The sequence below is a fragment of the Scyliorhinus canicula genome, chromosome 3, assembly GCF_902713615.1.
Source record: "Scyliorhinus canicula chromosome 3, sScyCan1.1, whole genome shotgun sequence".
NCBI classification, from domain to species: domain Eukaryota; kingdom Metazoa; phylum Chordata; class Chondrichthyes; order Carcharhiniformes; family Scyliorhinidae; genus Scyliorhinus; species Scyliorhinus canicula.
Genome location: NC_052148.1, coordinates 124487253 through 124511983, shown reverse-complemented (window position 1 = coordinate 124511983; position 24731 = coordinate 124487253). Strand labels below are relative to the sequence as shown.

The following is a 24731-nucleotide window of genomic DNA, read 5'->3' as shown; positions in this document are numbered from 1 at the left end:
GGTAATGAACCGGGCCAAGTGTTAGATTTGTTTGTGGGAGAGCACTTTGGAGATAGTGACCATAATTCGGTGTCTTTCACTATTGCAAAGGAGAGGGATAGGGCCATACGGCAGGGCAAGGTTTATAATTGGGGGAGGGGTAATTATGATGTGATTAGGCAAGAATTAGGGGGCATAAGATGGGAACAGAAAATGTCAGAGAAAGGCACAAATGAAAAGTGGAGCTTGTTCAAGGAACAAATACTACGTGTCCTTGATAGGTATGTCCCTGTCAGGCAGGGAGGAAATGGCCGAGTGAGGGAACCATGGTTCACAAAAGAGGTTGAATGTCTTGTCAAAAGGAAAAAGGAAGCGTATGTAAGGATGAGAAAACAAGGTTCAGTTGGGACGCTTGAGGGTTACAAGGTAGCAAGGAATGAGCTAAAAAAAGGGCTTAGGAGAACTAGGAGGGGGCATGAGAAGTCCTTGGTGGGTCGGATGAAGGAAAACCCCAAGGCTTTTTACTCTTATGTGAGAAATAAAAGAATGACCAGGGTGAGGTTAGGGCCGGTCAAGAACAGTAGTGGGAACTTGTGCATGGAGGCAGAAGAAACAGCAGAGGCGTCGAATTAATACTTTTCTTCAGTGTTCACCAAGGAGAGGGGCCATGTTTTTGAGGATGAGAGTGTGATACAGGTGGGTAGGCTGGAGGAGGTAGATGTTCTGAGGAAGGCTGTATTAGCAATTTTGAAAAACCTTAGGGTCGACAAGTCCCCTGGACCAGATGGGATATATCCAAGGATTCTTTGGGAGGCAAGGGATGAGATTGCAGAGCCTTTGGCTTTGATCTTTGGCTCCTCACTGTCCATGGGGATAGTGCCAGAGGACTGGAGAGTGGCAAATGTTGTTCCTCTGTTCAAGAAAGGGAATAGGAATGACCCTGGTAATTATAGGCCAGTTAGTCTTACTTCGGTGGTCGGTAAGTTAATGGAAAAGGTCCTGAAGGATAGGATTTATGACCATTTGGAAAGATGCAGCTTAATCCAGGATAGTCAACACGGATTCGTGAAGGGTAACTCTTGCCTCACAAACTTGATTGAATTCTTTGAGGAGGTAAATAAGTGTGTAGATGAAGGTAGAGCAGTTGATGTCATATACATGGATTTTAGTAAGGCGTTTGAAAAGGTTCCCCATGGTCGGCTTAGGAAGAAAGTAAGGCGGTGTGGGATAGAGAGAAATTTGGCCAATTGGATAAGTAACTGGCTATCACATAATAGAGAGAGGGTGGTGGTGGATGGAAAAATTTCAGACTGGAGACCAGTTGCCAGCAGTGTACCACAGGGATCAGAGCTGGGTCCTCTGCTATTTTTAAAAAAAAATAATTTTTATTGAAAAATTTTGAATTTATACAACAATAACGAACCATAATAAAATACCAAAAATAACAATAATAATAGCAATCATAAACATTCGCCCCATCTCCATGAACATATTAACAATAACGCGAATTAACACAATATTAAGTTACATAATAGAAACTACAATAAGGAACACCCCCCCCCCCCCTCCCCCCGGGTTGCTGCTGCTATTGACCAAGATGCCTATCTTTGAGCCAGAAAGTCCAGAAAAGGCTGCCATCGTTTATAGAACCCTTGTATTGATCCTCTCAGGGCAAATTTGACCCTTTCCAATTTTATAAATCCCTCCATGTCACTGATCCAGGTCTCCACGCTTGGGGGGCTTGCATCCTTCCACTGCAGCAAGATCCTCCGCCGGGCTACTAGGGACGCAAAGGCCAGGACACCGGCCTCTTTCGCCTCCTGCACTCCCGCAACTCCAAAATTTGTGAGTCCCAACCCTGGTTTGACCCTGGATCCAACCACCCTCGACACCGTCCCCGCCACCCCCTTCCAGAATTCTTCCAGTGCCGGGCATGCCCAGAACATATGGTCCCAAACTCAGCTAGCAGCTCCATCACCCCCGGCATCCCTCCCACCGGGTCCGCCACATACAGTAACAGGTCATCGGCATACAACGATACCCTATGTTCCTCCCCACCTCGCACCAAACCTCTCCACCTCTCTGAATCCCTCAACGCCATCGCCAGTGGCTCGATTGCCAATGCAAACAAGGGGGATAGGGGGCAACCCTGCCTGGTCCCTCGGTAAAGCCGGAAGTACTCCGACCTCCTCCTATTCGTGGCCACGCACGCCATCGGGGCCTCATATAGCAGCCTTACCCATCTAATGAACTCTTCACCAAATCCAAACCTCCCCAACACCTCCCATAAGTAACCCCACCCCACTCTATCGAAGGCCTTCTCCGCATCCAGCACTACCACTATCTCTGCCTCCCCCTCAATCGCCGGCATCATGATGACATTCAACAATCTCCGCACATTCGTGTTCAGCTGCCTTCCCTCCACAAAACCTGTCTGGTCCTCGTGCACAACCCCTGGCACACAGTCCTCTATCCTGGTGGCCAGGATTTTTGCCAGGACCTTAGCATCCACGTTGAGGAGAGATATGGGCCTGTATGAACCACACTGCTGGGGGTCCTTGTCCCTCTTTAAAATTAACGAGATCAATGCCCGCGACATCGTCGGGGGCAAAGTCCCCCCTTCCCACGCTTCATTAAGTGTCCGCACCAGCAAGGGGCCCACTAGGTCCACAAACTTTTTATAAAATTCCACCGGGAACCCATCCGGCCCCGGTGCCTTCCCTGACTGCATCTGCCCGATCCCCTTAACTAGCTCCTCCAGCTCAATCGGCGCCCCCAACCCCTCCACCTGCTCCTCCTGCACCTTCGGGAAAGAAAGCCCGTCGAGGAACCTCTCCATTCCCCTTCTCCCCCCCGTTGGCTCCGACCGGTACAGTTCCCCATAAAAATCCTTGAAGACCTCATTCACCTCTACCCCCTTCCACACCACATTCCCACTCTTGTCTCTCACTCCAGCAATTTCCTTAGCCGCATCCCGCTTGCGGAGCTGATAAGCCAGCATCCTACTCGCCTTTTCACCATGTTCGTACACTGCCCCTTGTGCCTTCCTCCACTGTGCCTCCGCCTTTCTAGTGGTCAGCAAATCAAATTTAGCCTGCAGGCTGCGCCTCCCCCCCAACAGTCCCTCCTCTGGTGCCTCTGCGTACCTCCTGTCTACCTCCAGCATCTTTCCCACCAGTCTATCCCTCTCACTCCTCTCGCTCCTCTCCCTGTGTGCCCGGATGGATATCAGCTCCCCACGAATTACTGCCTTCAGGGCTTCCCAGACCATCCCCACCTGAACCTCCCCCGTATCATTCACCTCGAGGTACCCCTCAATATTTGCCCGGACCCTCCTACACACCTCCTCCTCCGCCAACAACCCCACATCCAACCGCCACAATGGACGTTGGTCCCGCACCTTCCCCCATCTCCAACTCTATCCAATGCGGAGCGTGGTCGGAGATTGCAATGGCCAAATACGCGGCCTCCTCCACTCTCGGAATCAGTCCCCTACTCACCACGAAGAAGTCTATCCGAGAGTAGACCCTATGTACGTGGGAGAAGAAAGAGTACTCGCGTGCCCTCGGCCTCACAAACCTCCATGGATCCACCCCACCCATCTGGTCCATAAACCCTCTCAGTACCTTGGCCGCCGCCGGCCTCCTACCCGTCCTAGAGCTGGACCGATCCAGTGAAGGATCCAACACCGTATTGAAGTCCCCCCCCATGATCAGACCTCCCGCCTCCAGATCCGGGACCCGTCCCGACATACGCCTCATAAAGCCCGCATCGTCCCAATTTGGGGCATACACACTAGCCAGTACCACCTTCTCTCCTTGTAGCCTGCCCCTAACCATCACATACCTACCCCCCTTATCCGCCACCACCTCCAATGCCTCAAACAACACATTTTTCCCCACCAGAATCGCCACTCCCCGGTTCCTCACATCCAACCCCGAGTGGAAAACCTGCCCCAACAATCCTTTCCTCAGGCGGACCTGGTCCGCCACCTTCAGGTGGGTCTCCTGAAGCATTGCCACATCTGCCTTTAGCCCCTTCAGATGAGCAAGTACCCTCGACCGCTTCACCGGCCTATTCAATCCTCTCGCATTCCAGGTGACCAACCGAATCAGAGGGCGTCCCGCCCCCCTCCCCCGTCGACTAGCCATAGCCCGTCGACTGCCCGCCCCAGGCCAGCACCCCCTGCTCGACGCAGTCCCCACAGCGACAACACCACACCTCTGTCCCCCCAGCCCCCACCAGCTCCTTCCTGACCCTACCAGCAACAACCCGGTATTCCCCTTTCCCCCCCCCCCCCCCCTCCGTTCCCCCCCAGGCTAGGAACCCTCCCAGCCGCGAACCGTCCTCCATTGTACTTCCGTGGGTCAGCTAATTTATGCTGACCCCGGAAACTCCCGCCAATAACCCGACCCCTCCCAAAGTGGGATCATCCCCCAATCTATCCCTCCTCCAGGCACCGCTCCAGCGCGGGGAAGAACCAGTTAAGGCCCTGCCTCCCCCCGTCATCGTCTCCACCCCCCAGCCCCGCAGCGCGGGAAACCAGAGGAAAGCCCGCACTTTCGCACTGCCCCATCACACCCTTCTGACGCAGCTCCCAAATACCAGCCCCACTACATACCCCCAACCCGACATAGAATACAACAAACCCCCCCAACCCTCCCCGCAAGAGACAAAACTCAAACAATGCCCCACAGCAAAAAAAACAGAACAGAACAACACCCCCATAAATACCCATACCAAAATTGCAAAAGTACAAAAAAAAGAGAACACAGCAACAGCAGAATCCAGCAATCAAGTATTACAACCGACCCCGCAACCCCCAACCCCTAGTTCAAGTCCAGTTTCTCCGTCCGCACATAGGCCCACGCCTCCTCCGGGGAATCAAAATAATAATGCCGGTCCGAATAAGTTACCCACAGGCTGCAACATTCCGAACTTTATCTTTTTCCTGTAAAGCACCTCTTTCATCCGATTAAATCCGGACCACCGCTTAGCCACCTCCGCACTCCAATCCTGGTAGATCCGTACTACCCCATTCTCCCAATTGCTGCTCTTCACCTTCTTGGCCCAGCGCAGCACACACTCCCGATCACTGAACCGGTGTAACCTCACCAGCACCGCACGCGGGGGTTCATTCTCCTTAGGCCTCCTGGCCAATACTCTGTGTGCACCCTCCAGCTCCAAGGGCAGATGGAAAGACCCGGCCCCCACTAGCGAGTTCAGCATCGTAGCCATGTAGGTTGTCAGGTCAGACCCCTCTAGCCCCTCCGCAAGGCCCAAGATCCGCAGATTGTTCCGCCTCATGCGGTGATCAAGCTCCTCAAAGCGTTCCTGCCACTTCTTGTGGAGTGCCTCGTGTCCCTCCACCTTACTTACGAGGATCCCGGCCTCCTCTTCTCGCTCAGTGGCCTGCGTCTGCAAAGCCTTGATGGCAGCACCCTGGGTCGTCTGAATCTCCGAGAGCCTTCTGTTCGTTTCCTGCAGAGAGCTCAGTACCTCACCCTTGAAGTCTGCAAAACAGCGCAGGAGAGCAGCTTGTTGCTCCAGGGCCCACTGCTTCCACTCCTCTGGAGCTCCGCCAGCCGCCATCTTGGATTCCTTCCCCCGTTTTTTCTGGGGAGCTGCTGCCGTTTTTTCCCCCTTTCCACTCCGAGTTCGAGTCATGGACTGCGGGGAAAGTCGATCAGCACACCTTCTCCCACTGGGAGACGTCGAAAAATTTCCGTTTTGGGCTCTAAAAAGAGCCGAAAAGTCAGTTTAAAACGGGAGCTCCCAAATGTGCGGCTTCCTACGTCATCGCCGCCACCGGAAGTGTCGGGGTCCTCTGCTATTTGTGATTTTTATAAATGACTTGGAGGAAGGGGCTGAAGGGTGGGTCAGTAAATTTGCTGATGACACCAAGATTGGTGGAATAGTGGATGAGGTGGAGGGCTGTTGTAGGCTGCAAAGAGACATTGACAGGATGCAGAGCTGGGCCAAAAAATGGCAGATGGAGTTTAATCCTGATAAGTGCGAGGTGATTCATTTTGGTAGGACAAATTTGAATGCGGATTACAGGGTCAATGGCAGGGTTCTGAAGAATGTGGAGGAACAGAGAGATCTTGGGGTTCATGTCCACAGATCTCTGAAGGTTGCCACTCAAGTGGATAGAGCCGTGAAGAAGGCCTATAGTGTGTTAGCGTTATTAACAGGGGGATTGACTTTAAGAGCCGTGGTGTTATGCTGCAACTGTACATGACCCTGGTGAGACCACATTTGGAGTATTGTGTGCAGTTCTGGTCACCTCACTATAGGAAGGATGTGGAAGCATTGGAAAGGGTGCAAAGGAGATTTACCAGGATGCTGCCTGGTTTGCAGGATAGGTCCTATGAGGAAAGGTTGAGGGAGCTAGGGCTTTTCTCTTTGGAGTGGATTAGGCTGAGAGGTGACTTAATAGAGGATAATAAGATGATGAGGGGATAGATAGAGTGGACGTTCAGAGACTATTTCCTTGGGTGATGTAGCTGTTACAAGGGGGCATAACTATAAGGTTCAGGGTGGGAGATATAGGAGGGATATCCGAGGTAGGTTCTTTACTCAGAGAGTGGTTAGGGTGTGGAATGGACTGCCTGCTGTGATAGTGGAGTCGGACACTTTAGGAACTTTCAAGCGGTTATTGGATAGGCACATGGAGCACAACAGAATGACAGAGAGTGGGATAGCTTGATCTTGGTTTCGGACAATGCTCGGCACAACATCGAGGGCCGTAGGGCCTGTTCTGTGCTGTACTGTTCTATGTTCTATGTTCTATGTTATGCACTTTGGAAGGAGAAATGGAGGCATAGACTATTTTCTAAATGGGGAAATGCTTAGGAAATCAGAAGCATAAAGGGACTTGGGAGTCCTTGTTCACGATTCTCTTAAGGTTAACGTGCAGATTCAGTCGGCAGTTAGGAAGACAATGTCAGCATTCATGTCGAGAAGGCTAGAATAGAAGTCCAGGGATGTACTTCTGAGGCTATACAAGGCTCTGGTCAGACCCCATTTGGAATATTGTGAGCAGTTTTGGGACCCGTATCTAAGGAAGGATGGGCTGCCCTTGGAAAGGGTCCAGAGGAGGTTCACAAAAATGATCCCTAGAATGAAGAGTTTGTCGTATGTGGAACAGTTGGGGACTCGGGGTCTGTACTTCTGGAGTTTAGAAGGATGAGGGGGGATCTTATTGAAACTTACAGGATACTGCGAGGCCTGGATAGAGTGGATGTGGAAAATATGTTTCCACTTGTAGGAAAATCTAGAAGCAGAGGATACAAACTCAGACTAAAGGGAAGATCTTTTATAACAGAGATGAGGAGGAATTTCTTCAGCTAGAGGGTGGCGAATCTGTGGAACTCTTTGCCACAGAAGGCTGTGGAGGCCAAATCACTGAGTGTATTTAAGACAGAACTGGATAGGTTCTTGATTAATAAGGGGATCAGGAGTTATGGAGAGAAGGCAGGAGAATGAGGAGGTTGGGGCGGTTGAAGGGTGGGGGTATTGGAGAGGGAGGCCTGTAAAGAGGTATGGGGGGCCCTATGGAGGGGCAGGGACCCCATATCAGACTGTCATCACTTGGGGGTAGGGGGGTGGGGTAATGGCCATTTGTGTGGGGATCCTCAAGCTCACCTAGAGATTGGGGCACTCTTTCAAAATGGTGGCCTGATCTCTGAGGAGCTGGTGAGCTCAGCTCCCCAGCAATGAAAGAAATTCCAAGGGTGCAATGTAACTAAATGAAACTATGGGCGCGATCTTCCGTCCTCATTAAACATTGCTGATGCACCATCAATTGGACACGAGGCGAGAGGTAGTTCCAAACAACAGGCTTTAATACACTAGATATGTGCCCGGCAGTACACGTACAGAGAAAGGCCGACTGCCAGCCAGTACGGGTTCTTATACCCGCCTCATAGGCGGGGCTACCGACCTCTCAGCCTATCGGTGGGGAGTCACATGACTAGCCTCAGCCAATTGGCAGAGAGGCACATGACTTGCCTGGGCCAATGGGCAGCGAGTCTTCTGCACCAATGGCAGCTTGGTTCTAGGGTACCGTAATCTCCCTAGTCATACTACCACACTTGCGCTCCAGCGTAACGAGGCCGGTAAATAATGGGAGAGGCCAAAAAATGTGAACCGTGCCAGGCCCCAAACAGTCTGCAATGTAACCGCCCTGCTCCCATAGGTGAATTTGGGATCTCACTGTAGCGTGGCGAGAAACCAATTATGACCACTTAAGCCCTATTTTCATACAATTAACGAGAGACACCTCTTATCCAAAGGCCTCCTGTAATTCAATGGCCTCCCCAGCAAGTGCTCACACTGGCGCCGATTAGTACTCCTTTTTAAAACATGAACCTGACGGAAGAGCTTCTGTGGGGAGCCGAGGAGGTGAGTAGCCATCTTTGCTCACAGGCAAAGAGCCCGGGGGCACTCAGCTTGCTGCCCCTGTGCTCAGTGGGGCACCCTTGGCTGGGTGTAGGGGTGACTCTCCGCAGAGGTGGGCCACCATGGGAGTGTGTAGGGGTGCTGTGGGAGCAACCGCTAGCAGCACCATCATAGCAATCCCTGGATCATGTCTACCCACGGTAGCATTGTGGATAGCACAATCGCTTCACAGCTCCAGGGTCCCAAGTTCGTTTCCGGCTTGGGTCACTGTCTGTGCGGAGTCTGCACATCCTCCCCGTGTGTGCGTGGGTTTCCTCCGGGTGCTCCGGTTTCCTCCCACAGTCCAAAGATGTGCAGGTTAGGTGGAGTGGCCATGATAAATTGCCCTTGATGTCCAAAATTGCCCTTAGTGTTAGGTGGGGTTACTGGGTTATGGGGATAGGGTGGAGTTGTTGACATTGGGTAGGATGCTTTTTCCAAGACTCGATGGGCTGAATGGCCTCCTTCTGCACTGTAGTTTCTATGATTCATTCTGGGGGCAACCCTTCTCCCTGCCTGTCTGCCTCCGGACTACCCATACCTCCACCGGTTGCCGAGGCCTCTGGCCATGCAGCTGAAGGTTGGTGACAAGGAGGCCCTCACACTGGCCAATTCATCTAGGTCCATCATCAAATTCTTACCCACCCGCCACCCCTATTTCCCACCCTCCCAGGGTATGTGTCACATCACTGGGACTGTGTCGGCCCTGTCTGCCAGTCACTGTCAAGGGCAGGGAGGTGATGATAACCCGCAAGGAGCTGGACGCTGGTGCTCCTCAATCTATGCCATAGTCTGGCCCCTGCCTGTCTGCTGAGTGCTCGCTCACACCCATCACCTGCACGCGGCAATGTATTGCGGAAGAAAGTGACAGGTTGTTTACAAGGATATTTATTGTTCAATATATTCCCCCCACTCTCCCGATGGGTGCATCTTCACCCACCTTCCACCCCCTCACCCTTCACCCACCCCTCACCCTCTATCTACCCCATCTCGCCACTCCCGGTGCCCTCAATGATCCTCAATGTGCTTTACCCTCCTAGCTGTACCATTACATCTAGTTGCGTCCCCAAGATGCGCATCAGAGGTGGAGGCAGCCGGCTGGTTACCTTGTCCCAGGCAGCATTGTCTGCCTTGTGGCTCACCCTCCGGGACCCTCGGGGGAACAAGACATCCCTCCTGGCCTCCACTACGACCAGGAGCCTCCCCAGGTCAGCATCCCTAAATCTTGGGGCTGGTCTCCTCGGCACCATTGTTGCGAGCTGGATGGGGTTGCCTGAACAAGTGCAGCCTAAGTGCTACTCGAAGTTGTTAGCGGGGGCTGGCGAGCGCAGTCCCGGCAAATTAGCTGGCGAGCCAGCATTCGGGGCGGGAAGCTCGTGAAGCCTCGTTAAGTGGACCAATTAATATTGAATAGTAGGGCGGCATGCGGCGCAGTGGTTAGCACTGGGACTGCGGCGCTGAGGACCTGGGTTTGAATCCCTGCCCTGGGTTGCTGTCCGTGTGGAGTTTGCACATTCTCCCCATGTCTGCGCGGGTTTCACCCCCACAACCAAAGATGTTCAGGTTTGGTGGATTGGTCATGCTAAATTGCCCCCTAATAGGAAAAGAAAAAAATGATTGCTTCCTCTAAATTTCTTTTAAAAAAATCAAACATTGAATGGTGTTGCCGGCCTCGTTGGGTCAAGTGGTGGGAAACTCACTGCAATTCCCGCTCACTACAGCACTCATCGCGCCCATGTCCCATAGCGAGCGTGTTCAGCCAAGTGTTTTCCGGCGCTCACAGCGGCTAGAAACCCAACGCTATCCAGCGTGGCTCTGGCTAGATATGTGGCCTCAGCGAGGAACACGTGGCCAAGGCCACAATTAGTCCCGTGTCCAGTGTTCAGTTTTTATAGAATAACAACTTAACGAATAGTGCATCTATATTTACATGTTGTACAGTTTCTTATTTACATACTTTTTAACATACATTCTCCCCGTCCACCCTTGCCCCCTCCCTGCCCCCCTCCCCCCGGTTGGTAGTCCCCTCTTGCTCACTTGGTGTCATATTACTGAGTTCCACTCCTCTCTTCTGCGGCTTTTGTTGTCCTTGGGGTTCGAGGGAGTGGTCTTTCTGCCCCCTCCCTTCCTTCCTTTTTCCCCATGTTTCTCTCTGTGACTCCCTTGGATTCTCTCCTTATATCGTCCCTCCTTCCCCCTTTGCTCCGCCTCGTTGCATGCATTCCTGTCTGCTGTCCCCCATCTCCCCTCTCTTCCTAGTCGCTGTTTGCCTCAAACAAGTCTTGAAACAAGCTGATGATGGGCCCCCATGCTTTGTGAAAGCCCTCGTCCGACCAGCTGGAGAAATTCTGACAGGTCTGTCAGCCAGTCTGCAGCTGTGGGTGGTGTTGCTGATCACCAGCCAAGCAGGATTCTCCAACATGTGATTACGGAAACAAAAGCCAGGGCATCAGTCCTCTTTCCCATATGTAGTTCTGGCTGGTCCGATACCCCAAAATTGGCTGTTACGGGTGTGTGTTGGGGGGGGGGGGGGGGGGGGAGCAGGGACTTTTCCATAGTGTGTTCAGGCTTGGTGGGGGTGGAGGGGGAGTCAAGGATCGCTTCAGGGGCCTTGGAGATCGGGACTCCATTTAAAATTGGCATCCCGATCTCTCGCTACACTGGGGAATTCCGGCGAGCAGAGCTCCCAGTGTACAAAATGGGGCTATATGCGTCCTCAACCGGGCGTTCTCCACTGAGGCCCCATATGTGAAGCGTGTCGTGTTATATGCCATGTGTGAGCACCGGGAAACACGCGGCTAAATGTGCTCGCTATACATCATTGCTCCCATTCAGTTGAATCAAGCTCATTGAAACTTTTCCCATAGTGAACTCTATACATTTTCAAAACTTCACCTTTATGAATGAAGCATTCATATTCCTTAGGGCCTCGAAAGAATGGATGAAAGAAAACGCACCTTTTTCAAAGCAAGCCCTTCTAGTTGAGCTGCTCAATATCTGGTACCACTGGATGGAGTGTGTATGATGCATCCACTTAAACATATATTATTGGTACTTCCTGAGTATGTCATAGGACCTCAACCTCAATTAACCTAGTGGAAGGAGGCTATTGCCTGAAGCATGAAGGTTCCTGGATCAAGCATGCCAAGACATGGCAATGGTGAAGGAAAGAAGTGGGAATGGGAAAATTAGCAAAGCATTAAAGTTTTTGGGCTGCCAATTCGTTGTTGCAGCCTAGCAGAACAAATAAAAATGGATACAGATGGAAAATAACCCCAAAACCCCTTGGGCAAAGTGACAAAAAGTGCACTCACCTGTTTTTGTCCTTAAATACATGTCCATTATGTAAATAAAATCTGATACATAATCAAGGATGAACCATGTGCTCAAATAATCTAACTGAAGTTCCTCAAAACATGCTCTAAAGGGGGAAGCAAATGAAAAAAAATCAATTCAATTATGTTTAGTGACATTTTCTACCAAGGTATTTCAGATAGAACATAGAACAGTACAGCACAGAACAGGCCCTTCGGCCCTCAATGTTATGCCGAGCCATGATCACCCTAATCAAACCCACGTATCCACCCTATACCCGTAACCCAACAACCCCGCCCTTAACCTTAATTAGGACACTACGGGCAATTTAGCATGGCCAATCCACCTAACCCGCACATCTTTGGACTGTGGGAGGAAACCGGAGCACCCGGAGGAAACCCACGCACACAGGGGGAGGACGTACAGACTCCACACAGACAGTGACCCAGCTGGGAATCGAACCTGGGACCCTGGAGCTGTGAAGCATTTATGCTAACCACCATGCTACCCTGCTGCCCCTTGTTTCAACAAGATGTTTCAACAAATCGTCATCGTGTCTAGATACGGATCAGCTATGATTTTCTTGCAGCTGTGAGGGTCCATTCTGAGATTACAGTAACTTCCTAGGTCCCCTTTGCAATCCTAGCACAGGCAGGATTATATAGCACTGTATCCCAGCTATGCTATCAGAGCGAGTCATTTACAGTGCAGTAGGATGACATTCGGCCCATCACGTCCATGCTAGCTCCTTATGGAGCAAACTAGTCAGTCCTACTCCGCCACTCGACCCCTGTAGCCCTGCAAGTTTATTTTCTTCAAGTGCCCATCTAATTTCCTTTTGAAATAATTGATCATTTCCATCATCCTCTATCCTCGTGGGCAGTAGGTTCACTGTGTAAAAAAGGTTGTCCCTGCATCTCTTGCCCAACATTTTAAATTTGTGCCCCCTATCCCTTGTAACATTAGTTAATGAGAAAAGATTTTCTTACTTAAGCCTATCATAATCTTGTGCCCTTCTATCAAATCTCCCCTCAATCTCCTTTGCTGCAAGAAGTACAACGCAATTTAATCGTGTACAACGCCCCCCCCCCCTCCCTTTTTATATTGTGATATGTTATGTATTTTGTAGATCACTTACTCCTTCTATTTGGTCTGATTGTTCACGGTAATAAAGTAACTCCGAGGTCACTCATTTTTCTTCACAGTGAGATTTCTAAAAGCTCTTCCTAATCCATACCTTTATCACCTTGAGGTTGGATTGCTCAAATGTTCCGCTAGCCAGCCACTGTGCTTGCACCTTCAAAACGTCTACACCCCCACCAAGCTCTGAAATCACATCAATTCTCTTGTGGTCAAAATCCACTAGTTATCGTGATTTTTATTTAAGACCCACACTCTCCTTTTCAAATCTCTGTGTGACCTTTAACATCAATTTCAATACTCACCTCCAGCTATATTTCCTTGTATATACCCAGGGCTCACCTGAAGTTAGCTCACCCTTCATTCCTTCCTCCCTCTGCTCAATCATCACGCTGTGTCCTTCAGAGGTCTCTAAATGCCTTCCTCCCTCTGCAGCTAGGTGTCTCCTTTGACTGCATTTTAAGCCCCCAGTTCTTTAATGCCTTTTCAGATTTCCCTTTTCCCTCTGCTCTGTAAAGTGTGATGAATGTTTTTCTGCATGCAAGGAATTGTGAAAAATGTAACCTGTAGTTGATACAGTTCTGTACATTTTTTCAATATTGTTCACTTATTCCACTTTTGATATTTTTTTCTTATATAATGCATCATCCTCACTTGAGAAAGTAATCCATTGACCTAAGGCACGATCTAACGGTAATGTATCTGAGCGATATCTATCGCCCGTGTTGTGCCCGAGAAGCAGCGCGGCCAGTAGATGCCAGGACATTCCACTTCCGGGCTCGCCTCGCGAGATCTAACCTGATTTTTCGAGACATTGCAATACAAATCCCGCCCATTGTGGGTGGGATCACTTTCTGGCTGATCAGCATATTAGAGTGAGTCAGCTAGTCTCACTCTAATATATGGTCCTGAGATCTAACCAAGGTCTGCGATCTAATCCCCTCGCCTTGGAGACCTTGGGAGAGTGCTGTTCAGCACAAACAGGGGCCAGATGGAATGGCACTCATCGGGGTCTCCCATGAGATCGGATGTCCCTGGTTGCTTGCTCTCTGGGCAGGGTGGCACCCTGGCACTGCTGATGCCACCTAGCATTGCCAGTCTGGAACTGGCAAGGTGCCCAGGTGGCACTGCCAGCTGGCAGGGGCACTGCCAGGATGCCAAGCTGGCATTTTTCACACATTAAGGATCGGGCCTGGGGTGCTGTGAGGAGGGGTGCGGGGAGGGCACAAGGACCCCCTTATAGGTGAGTTGGGGTTTGGGGGCGGTTTGGGGGTCAAACAATCGTGGTGTCCCGATCTTTCCCTGCACTGAGGAGTGCTGATGAGTGGAGCTCCTCAGTGCAGAAAACAGGACTAAGTGCAGCCGAGGCTACACGTTCCCCGCTGAGGTGTCTGATCTACCCGAATGGCTGTTCGATAGCGTAGTGTTTCTTGATGCTCCCAGTGCTGGGAAATACCCAGCTAATTGTGTGCGCTATGGATCTCTGTTCCCTTTCGGGTAGATCATGCCCTCTAAGTCTCGGGCTTTAGAACATAGAACATAGAACAGTACAGCACAGAACAGGCCCTTCGGCCCTCGATGTTGTGCCGAGCAATGATCACCCCACTTAAATCCACATACCCGTAACCCAACAATCCCCCCATTAATCTTACACTACGGGCAATTTAGCATGGCCAATCCACCTAACCCGCACATCTTTGGACTGTGGGAGGAAACCGGAGCACCCGGAGGAAACCCACGCACACACGGGGAGGACGTGCAGACTCCACACAGACAGTGACCCAGCCGGGAATCGAACCTGGGACCCTGGAGCTGTGAAGCATTGATGCTAACCACCATGCTACCGTGAGGCCCCTTTATTAGGAGTTTACCGCGGGCGTTCCCACATTCCGCTCACCTGACGAAGGAGCTGCACTCTGAAAGCTAGTGATTCCATATAAACCTGTTGGACTTTAGCATTGGCATTGTAAAACTTCATACTGTGCCCACCCCAATCCAACACTGGCATCGCCACATCATGCACCATCAAAATGTATAAAGACAGCCACTAGAGGGAGCTAGTCCGCTAAGTATATAAGGGATGACGCTCAGCCTGGTGGGGCAGATGACAGAGAAGGTGGTAGCAGAAGTAGTGAGGAGTTAGCTAGAGACAGATTGAAGGAAGATAGTGAGAGTGAGCAGGTAGTAGTTTAAACTGGTAGTGAGTTTAGATGTAGATGCGAGTAGTTTATGTGTTATTTATCAACTGTATGTTTCTGTGGGATAAGTGTCGTATCCAGTTAGTAGTGTTAAATAAAGTAGTTTTGTTTGTCAACTAAGCTTGTTGTTCTTTGATCAACACTACGCCATCCGGGTAAAGTAAAGCGGAGAAGAACACACTCACCTCCCAGCATCTCACTGTGTCCGCAAGGATAAGGCAGCCCATAAAATGTGCAAGCGCTGGAAGGCAAGAAGGGGGCACCGCAGAAATTCGACCCCACACCCCAGCTGAGGAGTGGGACCTGCAACTTGTCGGCAAGGCTGAAGAGAGGGCAGTGGCAGAAATTATGCGCCAAACAAGTAGAGCCTAATGCCACGCTGATGTCCCTACAACAAGTGAGTCATCTCTCTCTCACAGACCAGTCCTTCCCAGGGCCTCACCCCGTGTCTTTTATCTTGCAGAATATCCATCAGATAAGGCAGGGCCATCTGGGTTCGCTGCCCCCCAGCTAGATCCCCAGCAGACCCCAGAGCTCCTCTTGAGGGAGGCACCAACATTTTGACACTGCTTCACCTGTACCATCCACCATCGCAGAAAGCATCACCTCTGTGGAAAATATTAGTGATCAGGCTCCTGGGTCAACTTCTGGTGCGCACGTCACACATGCTGAAGCACATCAGGAGGAGGTAGGGATGCCTGAGATAGCGGATGGTCGAAGAGCTGCCCAATCCCAGGAAACAGCTGTCATCCAGACAGATGTTGTACTTCTGAAAAGCATGATAGCATCACTGGTGCCTATGCAGACGCAGAGCCAGAATGTACAGGGGAGGAGGAGTGTCAGCAATTTTCCATCGTTAGGTAAAGCTGGAGGAGTCCAACCGCCTTCAGGTGCAGGAGCTGTTGCCGACAATGCATGGCACCCAGGCCAACACTGAAAGGGTTGTGTCCACCGTGGAAGTCCTGAGGCAAGACATTAGAGCCAAGTGTCCTGACCTCCAAGGCTTGGGGCACTCTGTGCTGCTGATGGCTGAGATGCAGGACAAGAGAACCTAGTCACAGGTGGTGTCCTGGAATAGATGGACATTGCAGTGACGCCCTAGAGCTTGACCCAGTCACAAAGGGTCATAGGGTCATGGCTGAGGACATCATGAGCATTGGCTGAACACTGACTGACCTTAGCATATCACAGCGCGACATTGCCGAGGTAGTGAGGGACATGTCTCACTCACTGAGGAATATGTCCCAGTTTCAGTGCACCATGGCTGAGGTCATCAACAGCATGGTTCAGAAGAGGGTGGGACTCCAGGACTGGCAGTGTCAGGTGACAGTAGCCCCTCTGGGGCTCACTCCGGCCTCCCTTCTACCTCATGGAGTAACCCCGGGCCCAGCAAGCCAAGGGCGGAGGAGGTGCCCATGTCAGTGCCTGTTACAGGGGAGGTGCTGGAACACCACAGCCCTTCTGAATCCCCCCACCTGACACTGCCATGCGCAGGGGAGAGAACAGACTGACACATCGTCACCTGTGTTCACCTGACAATCGGCCGAGCCTATCCAGGTCCAGGCCCTTCAGAGGATGGTCACCAAGGGCTTCACAGGGGAGAGGGCTCGCCATGCAACGGCTGCCTCCAGTTCTGATGTGCTGTCTGGGGAAACACTTACAAGGAGTGGTAGGCCATGCAAGTTAAGGAAGATAGATGACACTTAAGTTAGCATGGATGCAGTACATAGAAGATAGTTAGGGGACAGGGCACAACATTATACGTCGTCACCATTAAACATGTTTGCACACCAGTCCGACCTGCCTCTAAACTCTGTCTGACGGGTGTGAAAGATGGAGTGGGAGTGGTTATTTTGTATCTGCCGGGTGGGAAGTGGGTGCAGTGTAGACATTGGGCCGGGGCAGGGTTTCCTTGACATATGAGCGTCCCACATGGTTACGCCCTCACTGAGAAGTGGCAGGGCATGTGGCCAGCATTTTGAGCCTGCCTCGTTTGACAGCATCCCCAGCGAGTGAGTCATAACCGTTCACCGTGTCTTGCAACCCCACCCCCCTTCTCATGGGTTCATGAGAAGGATTTGCCAGCACATATGCAGGCACCACCCGTCCTGACAATGGGATGTTATCCTAAAGGTTGGCGTCAGAGTTTGTCAAACGATGAGGAGCACCAGAGCTAATCTCACAGCGAGCCACCATCATCCCCCGTCCTGTGGACAAGACCCGCTGAAACTGCCAACCCAGGGCACACATCCTGTGGTGATGCTGGTATGACCTTTGGAAAGGGGAGGAGGAGCTGAGGTATTGGGAGAGAGTGGAAGGCTGGGGGGGAAGGTGGAGTGAAGGACCGAGAGAGAGGGAAGGGGTGGAAGGACTGAGGGAGAAGGAAGGGGTAAGAGGTTTTGGGAAAGGGGATTCTGTGTGGAGGGAGGGGGAGGGGCAAATGAAGTTGGGGGGGGGGGGGTTGATGGGGGATGGAACAGGGCAGCTGAGTGGGTAAATTGGGAGGTGATGAGGTTGTGATGAGGTTGTCCCATGTGCGGCAGCCCTGTCATTTCCGGATCCATTCCCGGATCCTCCTGGACAGCATCCTCATCCTTCCTGTCAGATGAGCCGTGCCATTTTTGCTTCTCCATCACCGTGTTGCATGATGTTATGAAGCATGCAACAGGCCCCCACAATGCTGGAGACCCTCTCGGGGCTATATTGGAGCACCCCACCACAGAGGTCCAGGCATCGAAAACACATCTTGAGCAAGCCAATGCTCTGTTCGATGATCTCCTGGTTGCTGCACAAGCATCGTCTTCATGGTTCTCCACCAGACAGGCATCATCAGCCAATACCTCAGCGAGTAACCCTTGTCGCCCAATAGCCAAGTCCTCACATTAGAGAGCGGTGCAAATGCGCTGGGAACATCTGAGTGTGCCAGGATGTATGCATCGTGTGCACTGCCAGGGTATCGGGTGAAGATGTGCATGATGTAAAGCTGTGGTCGCACAACAACTGCACATTCAGTACGTGGAAGTCCTTCCTATTGATGAAGGGCACCTCCTGTCGAATCCGTGTTGGACAGCATGCGTGCCATCGATCACGCTTTGTACCTGGGGCATGCAGGCGAAGGTGGCAAATCCCACTGCCTGGGCATTTTGTTGGGCCTGTTCCAGGGTGACGGTGGCGTACGTAGATACGCTGCACACCTTCCCTGATGCGGTGCCTCCTTCGCACATCCTCCTCGGCCTGTTGGACAGCTGGCACTTGAGCCTCACCAGCTGGCCCCTGCTCTGCTGGGGCAGGCTCCTTTTGTGCAGGTTCCACCTTGGGCTGGCCTTGGCGCGCTAGCCTCTGTGCTCCCACAACGATATCACCGGACAGGTAGATAGCTGGCAGCAGTCCAATATCCATGTGTCTGCAGTGCGGGGGGAGATGAAATCACCACTGAAAATGGTGGCAAGATCAGGATTGTATTGCTGCCTCACCCTCAGTATGTCACTGCCACCCCCCCATGCCAGCCACTTTGGTATGGTGTCACCTGCACTGAACCCCTGTCCTCATCAGTGCCCGCCACCTGGCGTGTGATGTAGGTAGCTTCTGTCCTCACCACCCATCCCTGTTAAAAGAGGTACCGGTGGCTACCGCAACTGGTTTGGTGGCACCTATCCTGTCTCTCCCATTGGGATTGACTGTGGGTTTCCTGACTGGTGGGCCATGTGTTATCCCAGCAGCAAGGTGACAAATGGTTGTTTGGGGAGATGGTCAACCTGTGCTGCTAGTCGCCTCCTTGGTAAGAGGCTTGTGTGTGGGCAGGTCCTACAGATGGGGGTGAGTGAGGGTCGTGTGCGTTTGCCGGGAGCTTAGCTGTAGTGTGATATGGAGCCTGGGTGTGACTCACGGGTTGTGACAGAGAGCTGGTCAGATTTCTTGTCCAGAGGCGGGATAGCTGATAGTAGGGACATGCAATGCTTGGAGACAGCTTGTGATCTTGAGGAGTGGGCTATCTGATAGTATCACTGGTGAGGCTTTTACTCTGTGAGGGGCTGTGTGCCAGGGAGAGTTGTAACGGCAATGGTGCATGTGCCCTTTGTTTGGCATGAGTTTTGCTCTCTCTGCTGTAGGGGTGTGCTTCTGAGGAGTGCACTGAGGAGTGCCAACACCTGATGGGTCAACGACTGAACATGGCCATTCACATCCCGTTGATGGGGTCTGAGAGTTCTGAGGGGCTGGTCTGGATGACCAGAGGCTCTCTGAGCATATACAGGATACAATGAGCAGTCAGCAGTCTGTAGGTGAACAGCCAGGAGTCTGTAAGTTGCAGCAAAGGGGTGGGTTTCAATGACACACTGCAGCACCTGGGGTGTGAGCCAGGCCACCCCGATCCCAAGGAGGTACCCCAAATGGATGGACTTGTACCAAGTTGTTCCCTGCCATTCCCTGTGGTCCAGGCAGACACTCCCCCACGAAGGCCAACAAGTTTTAAGGATTTTCTTACCTTCTTGCTCACCCTCAACAGCCATGGCGCCCGTGCCCCGCTTGTAAATGTTTGCACCAATTCACTCCTGGTTGCCTCCAACCTGAGAGGGGTGGAGCATCGTGGAGGGGTGGAGAATCCGGTGTCCAACCCGTTAATCATAGGAAAATCCATGCAAATGCCGGTGCCGCCGGTGCTGCGCGAAGCTCAATGTCACTGCTAGCGGGTACTGGGGCATTGCATCAGAATTGGTGCTGGGCAACAATCCCGTTTTATTGTTCCACACAACATTCTCCGCCCGATCGCGAATCTCGCTGCTGGCATTGGGCAGCGGAGAATCCCCCCTATCATAGAATCAATGTTTCCCTTATGGTCTGTGTCATAATGTCCACTCATGTATATAATGAGATGCAGACAGGCAGTGATTGACACATAGGATGACCAGTAAGCATAAAACACAGCAGCCAATCACCAGACAGGACACTACCACTATAAAGTCAGAGGGCACTAGGTTTCCCATTCTCTCGGGATCCAACTACTGAGACAGTCAGAGTCCATGAGCTAGCAAGTGCAAACACCATGCGGTAGCCAGTAAGTCTGGTCAGGCTACTACAAGGTCACCAGTCAGATCAGTATAGTGTCAACCCACAGCTGAATATGTATCGCAGTTCTATAGTTGAATAAAACAGTGTTAGATCTTCTCCAGTGTTAGACGTCTGTTTCTAACTTCCCTGCATCGAGTGCAGTCCACATCGAACCAACCTGCCAACTCATGGTACATCATGGTACCAGAGTCATACTGATCTTGACGGACCTACCTCGAGTGAATCAGCATTGACCAGCAAGCAGCCATCCAGCGAAATGGCAAACATCCAGCCTCCTCCGCAACGCCGCATCTCCGGCAACCTCGGCGCCAACTGGAAAATCTTCAAGCCAAAGTTCCTCTTGTACATTGAGGCCTCCGACCTCGAGGCAGCATCGGATGCCAGGAAGATCGCGCTATTTCTCTCCACTGCGGGGGATCACGCCATCCATATCTACAACTCCCTTACGTTCGCCAACAGCGAAGACAAAACAAAATTCAAAACAGTCCTGCTGAAGTTCGACAGCCACTGCGACATTGAGGTGAATGAGAGCTTTGAACGGTACATCTTCCAACAGAGGCTTCAGGATATGGATGAACCTTTTCACTCTTTCTTGACCCATCTCCGCATCCTAGCGCAGTCATGTAACTATGACTCAACGGCTGATTCCATGATCCGGGATCAGATCATTTTCGGGGTCCAGTCCCGACTCCCTGCGGGAGCAGCTCCTTAAAATCAAACAGTTGACTCTCTCTGTCGCTATTGAGACGTGCGTTGTCCATGAGCATGCCAAGAATCGTTACTCCCACATCAGGGCGGCAGAAACTGCAAAGCTGGCCCCTCACGAGGCGGAACGGGTGTAGGCCATCACACAGATGCAGGGCCTAAGCATCGAGGAGAGTGGCCGATTTGCGCGCTTTTCCCGGATCCCTGCGCATGCGCGCCACGACTGAGTGGACAACGAGACCGACAAACCGACTGCGCAGGTGCATACGTCGACCGACCGCACTGCGCATGCACGATGGCGCACGGAACGCGCTGGCGTCAGCAGCATGACGTGTCCGAATTGTGGCTCCGCCCACTTAAAGCGGCAATGTCCGGCAAAAGGACGCCGATGTCTCCAGTGTGGCAAGCTTGGCCACTACGCAGCCCTTTGCAGATCTGCTCCACTGCTCAGCAGCCAGCGATCCCAGCTGTGCTGCAGAAGTGTCCGCTCAATACAGCAAGGCATGCCTGATTCTGATCCCGACAGCCCAACGGACCCTGATGCTGACTGCCTCAAGTCTCCATATCGGGTGGGCATCATAACCACATATGAGCTGGCCTCCACCATACCTGCGCAATGCCTCTCGATCCTCAGTGTGGATCCAGACGGCGAGTGGTGTGCTGTCCTCACAGTTAATAAGGCTCGCATCCGATTTAAACTGGACACTGGCGCGCCTGTGAACCTCACCTCACAATCCGACCTCAACACCATCCAGGCCCGACCAAGCATTCTTCCACCGGCCTTCCAGCTCCTTGATTACAATGGCAATGCCATAGCTACCAGTGGCTCGTGTCAACTAGGGGTATCCAACAAGGAGATAAAGGCAACATTACGGTTTGAAATCGTCAGGCCTGACAGGCCTGCTCGGTGTTCGCGCCTGCAAGCTCCTGAACCTGGTTCAGCGAGTCCACACCATGTCATCGTCACTGGCGACAGCCTCGCCCGATGGAAATTTGCAAGCTGATATATATGACATTATCACGCAGTACCACAGCGTATTCAATGGAATGGGCACGCTCCCATACCAATATAAAATCCTGCTCAAGCCGAACACCACCCCTGTAATTCATGCACCACGCTGAGTGCCGGCGCCCCTCAAGGATTGTCTGAAAAAGCAATTACAGGGTCTCCAAGACCAGGGCATCATCTCGAAGGTCACAGAGCCAATAGATTGGGTCAGCTCCATGGTCTGCATAAAGAAGCCATCAGGGAACTCCACATTTGCATTGATCCTAAGGATCTAAACCGCAACATCATGCGGGAGCATTACTTGATCCTGAAACGTGAAGAGTTGACCAGTGAGATGGCTCATGCCAAATTCTTCCCTAAGCTGGACGCCTCCCGGGGCTTTTGGCAAATACAGCTGGATGCGTCTAGTCACAAGCTATGCACGTTCAACACCCCATTCGGTCGCTACTGCTACAACTGCATGCCTTTTGGCATCATATCTGCCTCCAAAGTGTTTCACCGCATCATGGAGCAGATGATGGAGGGCATTGAGGGGGTACGAGTATACGTGGACGACGTGATTATCTGGTCCACAACGCCCCAGGAACACATCGCTCACCTCAAGCAGGTCTTCCAGCAAATTCATGAACATGGTCTCCTGCTCAACAGGGCCAAGTGCTCATTTGGTCAATCAGATATTAATTTTCTAGGTGACCACATCTCGCAGCAGGGTGGCGGCCAGATGTTGACAGGGTCTTGGCGATCAACGCCATGAAGACCCCAGAGGACAAGAAGGCGGTCCTCCGCTTCCTCGGGATGGTCAACTTTCTCAGGAAATTCATTCCCAATATGGCATCCCACACCACGGCCCTCCGCCATCTCGTCAAGAAGTCAATGGAATTCCAGTGGCTGCCCACACACGAAGCGGAATGGCGTGAGATGAAGGCAAAGCTCACCACAGCCCCGGTTCTACCGTTCTTCGACCCAACCAAGGAAACCAAGATATCAACTGATGCAAGCCAGGTCGGCATTGGGGCGGTGCTCCTCCAGCGAGATGACTCCAGTGGCATGTGCCTCCAGGACCATGACACCCTCTGAGCAACGGTATGCCCAGATCGAAAAGGAGTGTCTGGGTCTCCTGACAGGAATAGTCAAGTTTCATGATTACGTTTCCGGCCTGCTGAAATGCACGGTGGAAACGGACCACAGGCCTCTAGACAACATAATCCAGAAAGATTTAAATGACATGACAGCTCGGTTACAGTGAATTCTTCTTCGCCGTTATGACTTCGAACTAGGCTACACGCCAGGCAAAGAGCTGATCATTGCAGATGCCCTATCCCGGTCCATCACCACACCGTGTGAACAAGGTGACTTCATCTGCCACATAGAAGCGCAAGTGCAATTGTGTGCAACCAACCGCCCAGCCTCTGATGAACGGGTGGTCCAAATTAGTGAGGAAATGGCCAAGGATCCTCTACTGCAGTGTGTGATGCAGCACCTTACCCATGGCTGGCAGAAGGGACAATGTCCCCAATTCTTTAACTTGAAAGATGAGCTGACGGTTGTGGAGGGAATCCTTCTGAAACTCGACAGGATCGTTATTCCTCAGAGCATGCAGGCTATGGTGCTGGGTGTGGTGAATGTGATTCACACTATATATAGTTGCCAATATCACTCCATGTATATATGTTCGTTATCTACCCATTGTAAGTGCAGTCGCACTATCCGACCATCAGGGGGAGTCGCTCTGGGAGTACGCGAGAGTTTGTACTGGGCTCCTCCCTTGGCTCCGCCCAGGACTCCTCCCCCTGGGACCGATGTATAAAGATCAGTGCCTTAGAGCCAGCCTGCCAGTTCACCTGAAGTTCAACAACGAATAGGCTGGCTCTATTGTAAGTGTATTAAAGCCTCTATTCAGATCCAACTACACATGTTCGCTGAATTGACGGTTCTATCAATTTAATACACTTAAGAAGCTGCAGAAGTAAAGCATGGAATCCGCTCTAAAACCAGGACGTCTAGAACTCGATCCGCAGGATGCAGAGGCGAAAGAAACCTTCTGCCACTGGCTGAAATGTTTTAAGGCCTAAGTGGCCGAAATCAGCACCGCTGAAATTAGGGAGGAACAAAAGCTCAGCCTACTGCATGCGAGGGTAAGCCACAGAATTTCTACACAACTAAATCCAGCCGGTTCCTACACCACAGCGCTGGCATTTTGGACAAAATGTATATTAGGCCCATGAACGAGGTCTTTGCCCACCATGTGTTCACGACTCGCCGACAACAGTCTACTGAAACTTTAGCTGAATTTGCACGCGAGTTGAACAATCTCTCAAATGACTGCAATTACCAGGCCGTAACCGTGGCCGAACATGGGAGCTTGTTGTGCGGGATGTTTTTGTAGCGGGCCTTCGATCTAGTTATGTACGCCAGAGACTATTAGAAAATGGGGCCCAGGACTTAGAGACTACCGTAGAGGCTGCTATCACAATGGAAGTTTCCTTCCGCAGCCTCAACTCGTTTCTCGCGGACCCCGCTAACCCCGCATGGGCCCCCGATCTGAGGACCCCCCCAAGCCTGTGCCGCAAGGCCCCCCAGCTATCGCGCTGCCACAGCTGGTCCTACTGTCCCAGTCAACTACTCAAGCTATCCAGCTGCTCCAGCTAATTACTCAGCTTCCCCAGCCAGCTACTCAGCTCGCCAAACCAGTTATTCAACTGCTCCAGCCTGCCACTATTCAGCTCCACAAACCAGTTATTCAACTGCTCCAGCCTGCCACTATTCAGCTCGCTAAACCAGTTATTCAACTGCTCCAGCCTGCCACTATTCAGCTCCCCAAACCAGTTATGCAACTGCTCCAGCCTGTCACTTCTGTGGACAAAGCCAGCACCCGC

General features: G+C 51.8%; 1 protein-coding gene across 2 annotated transcripts in view; it reads right to left on the bottom strand.

Annotated features, from left to right (window-relative positions):
* cnga1b (cyclic nucleotide gated channel subunit alpha 1b) overlaps positions 1-24731 on the bottom strand; it is a 99124-nt gene that overhangs the window by 9674 nt on the left and 64719 nt on the right. For both annotated transcript variants that reach the window (XM_038791244.1, XM_038791245.1), the window contains exon 7: positions 11736-11842. In XM_038791244.1, coding sequence (XP_038647172.1) covers positions 11736-11842 — 107 coding nt within the window. The remainder of the gene's footprint in view (positions 1-11735; positions 11843-24731) is intronic.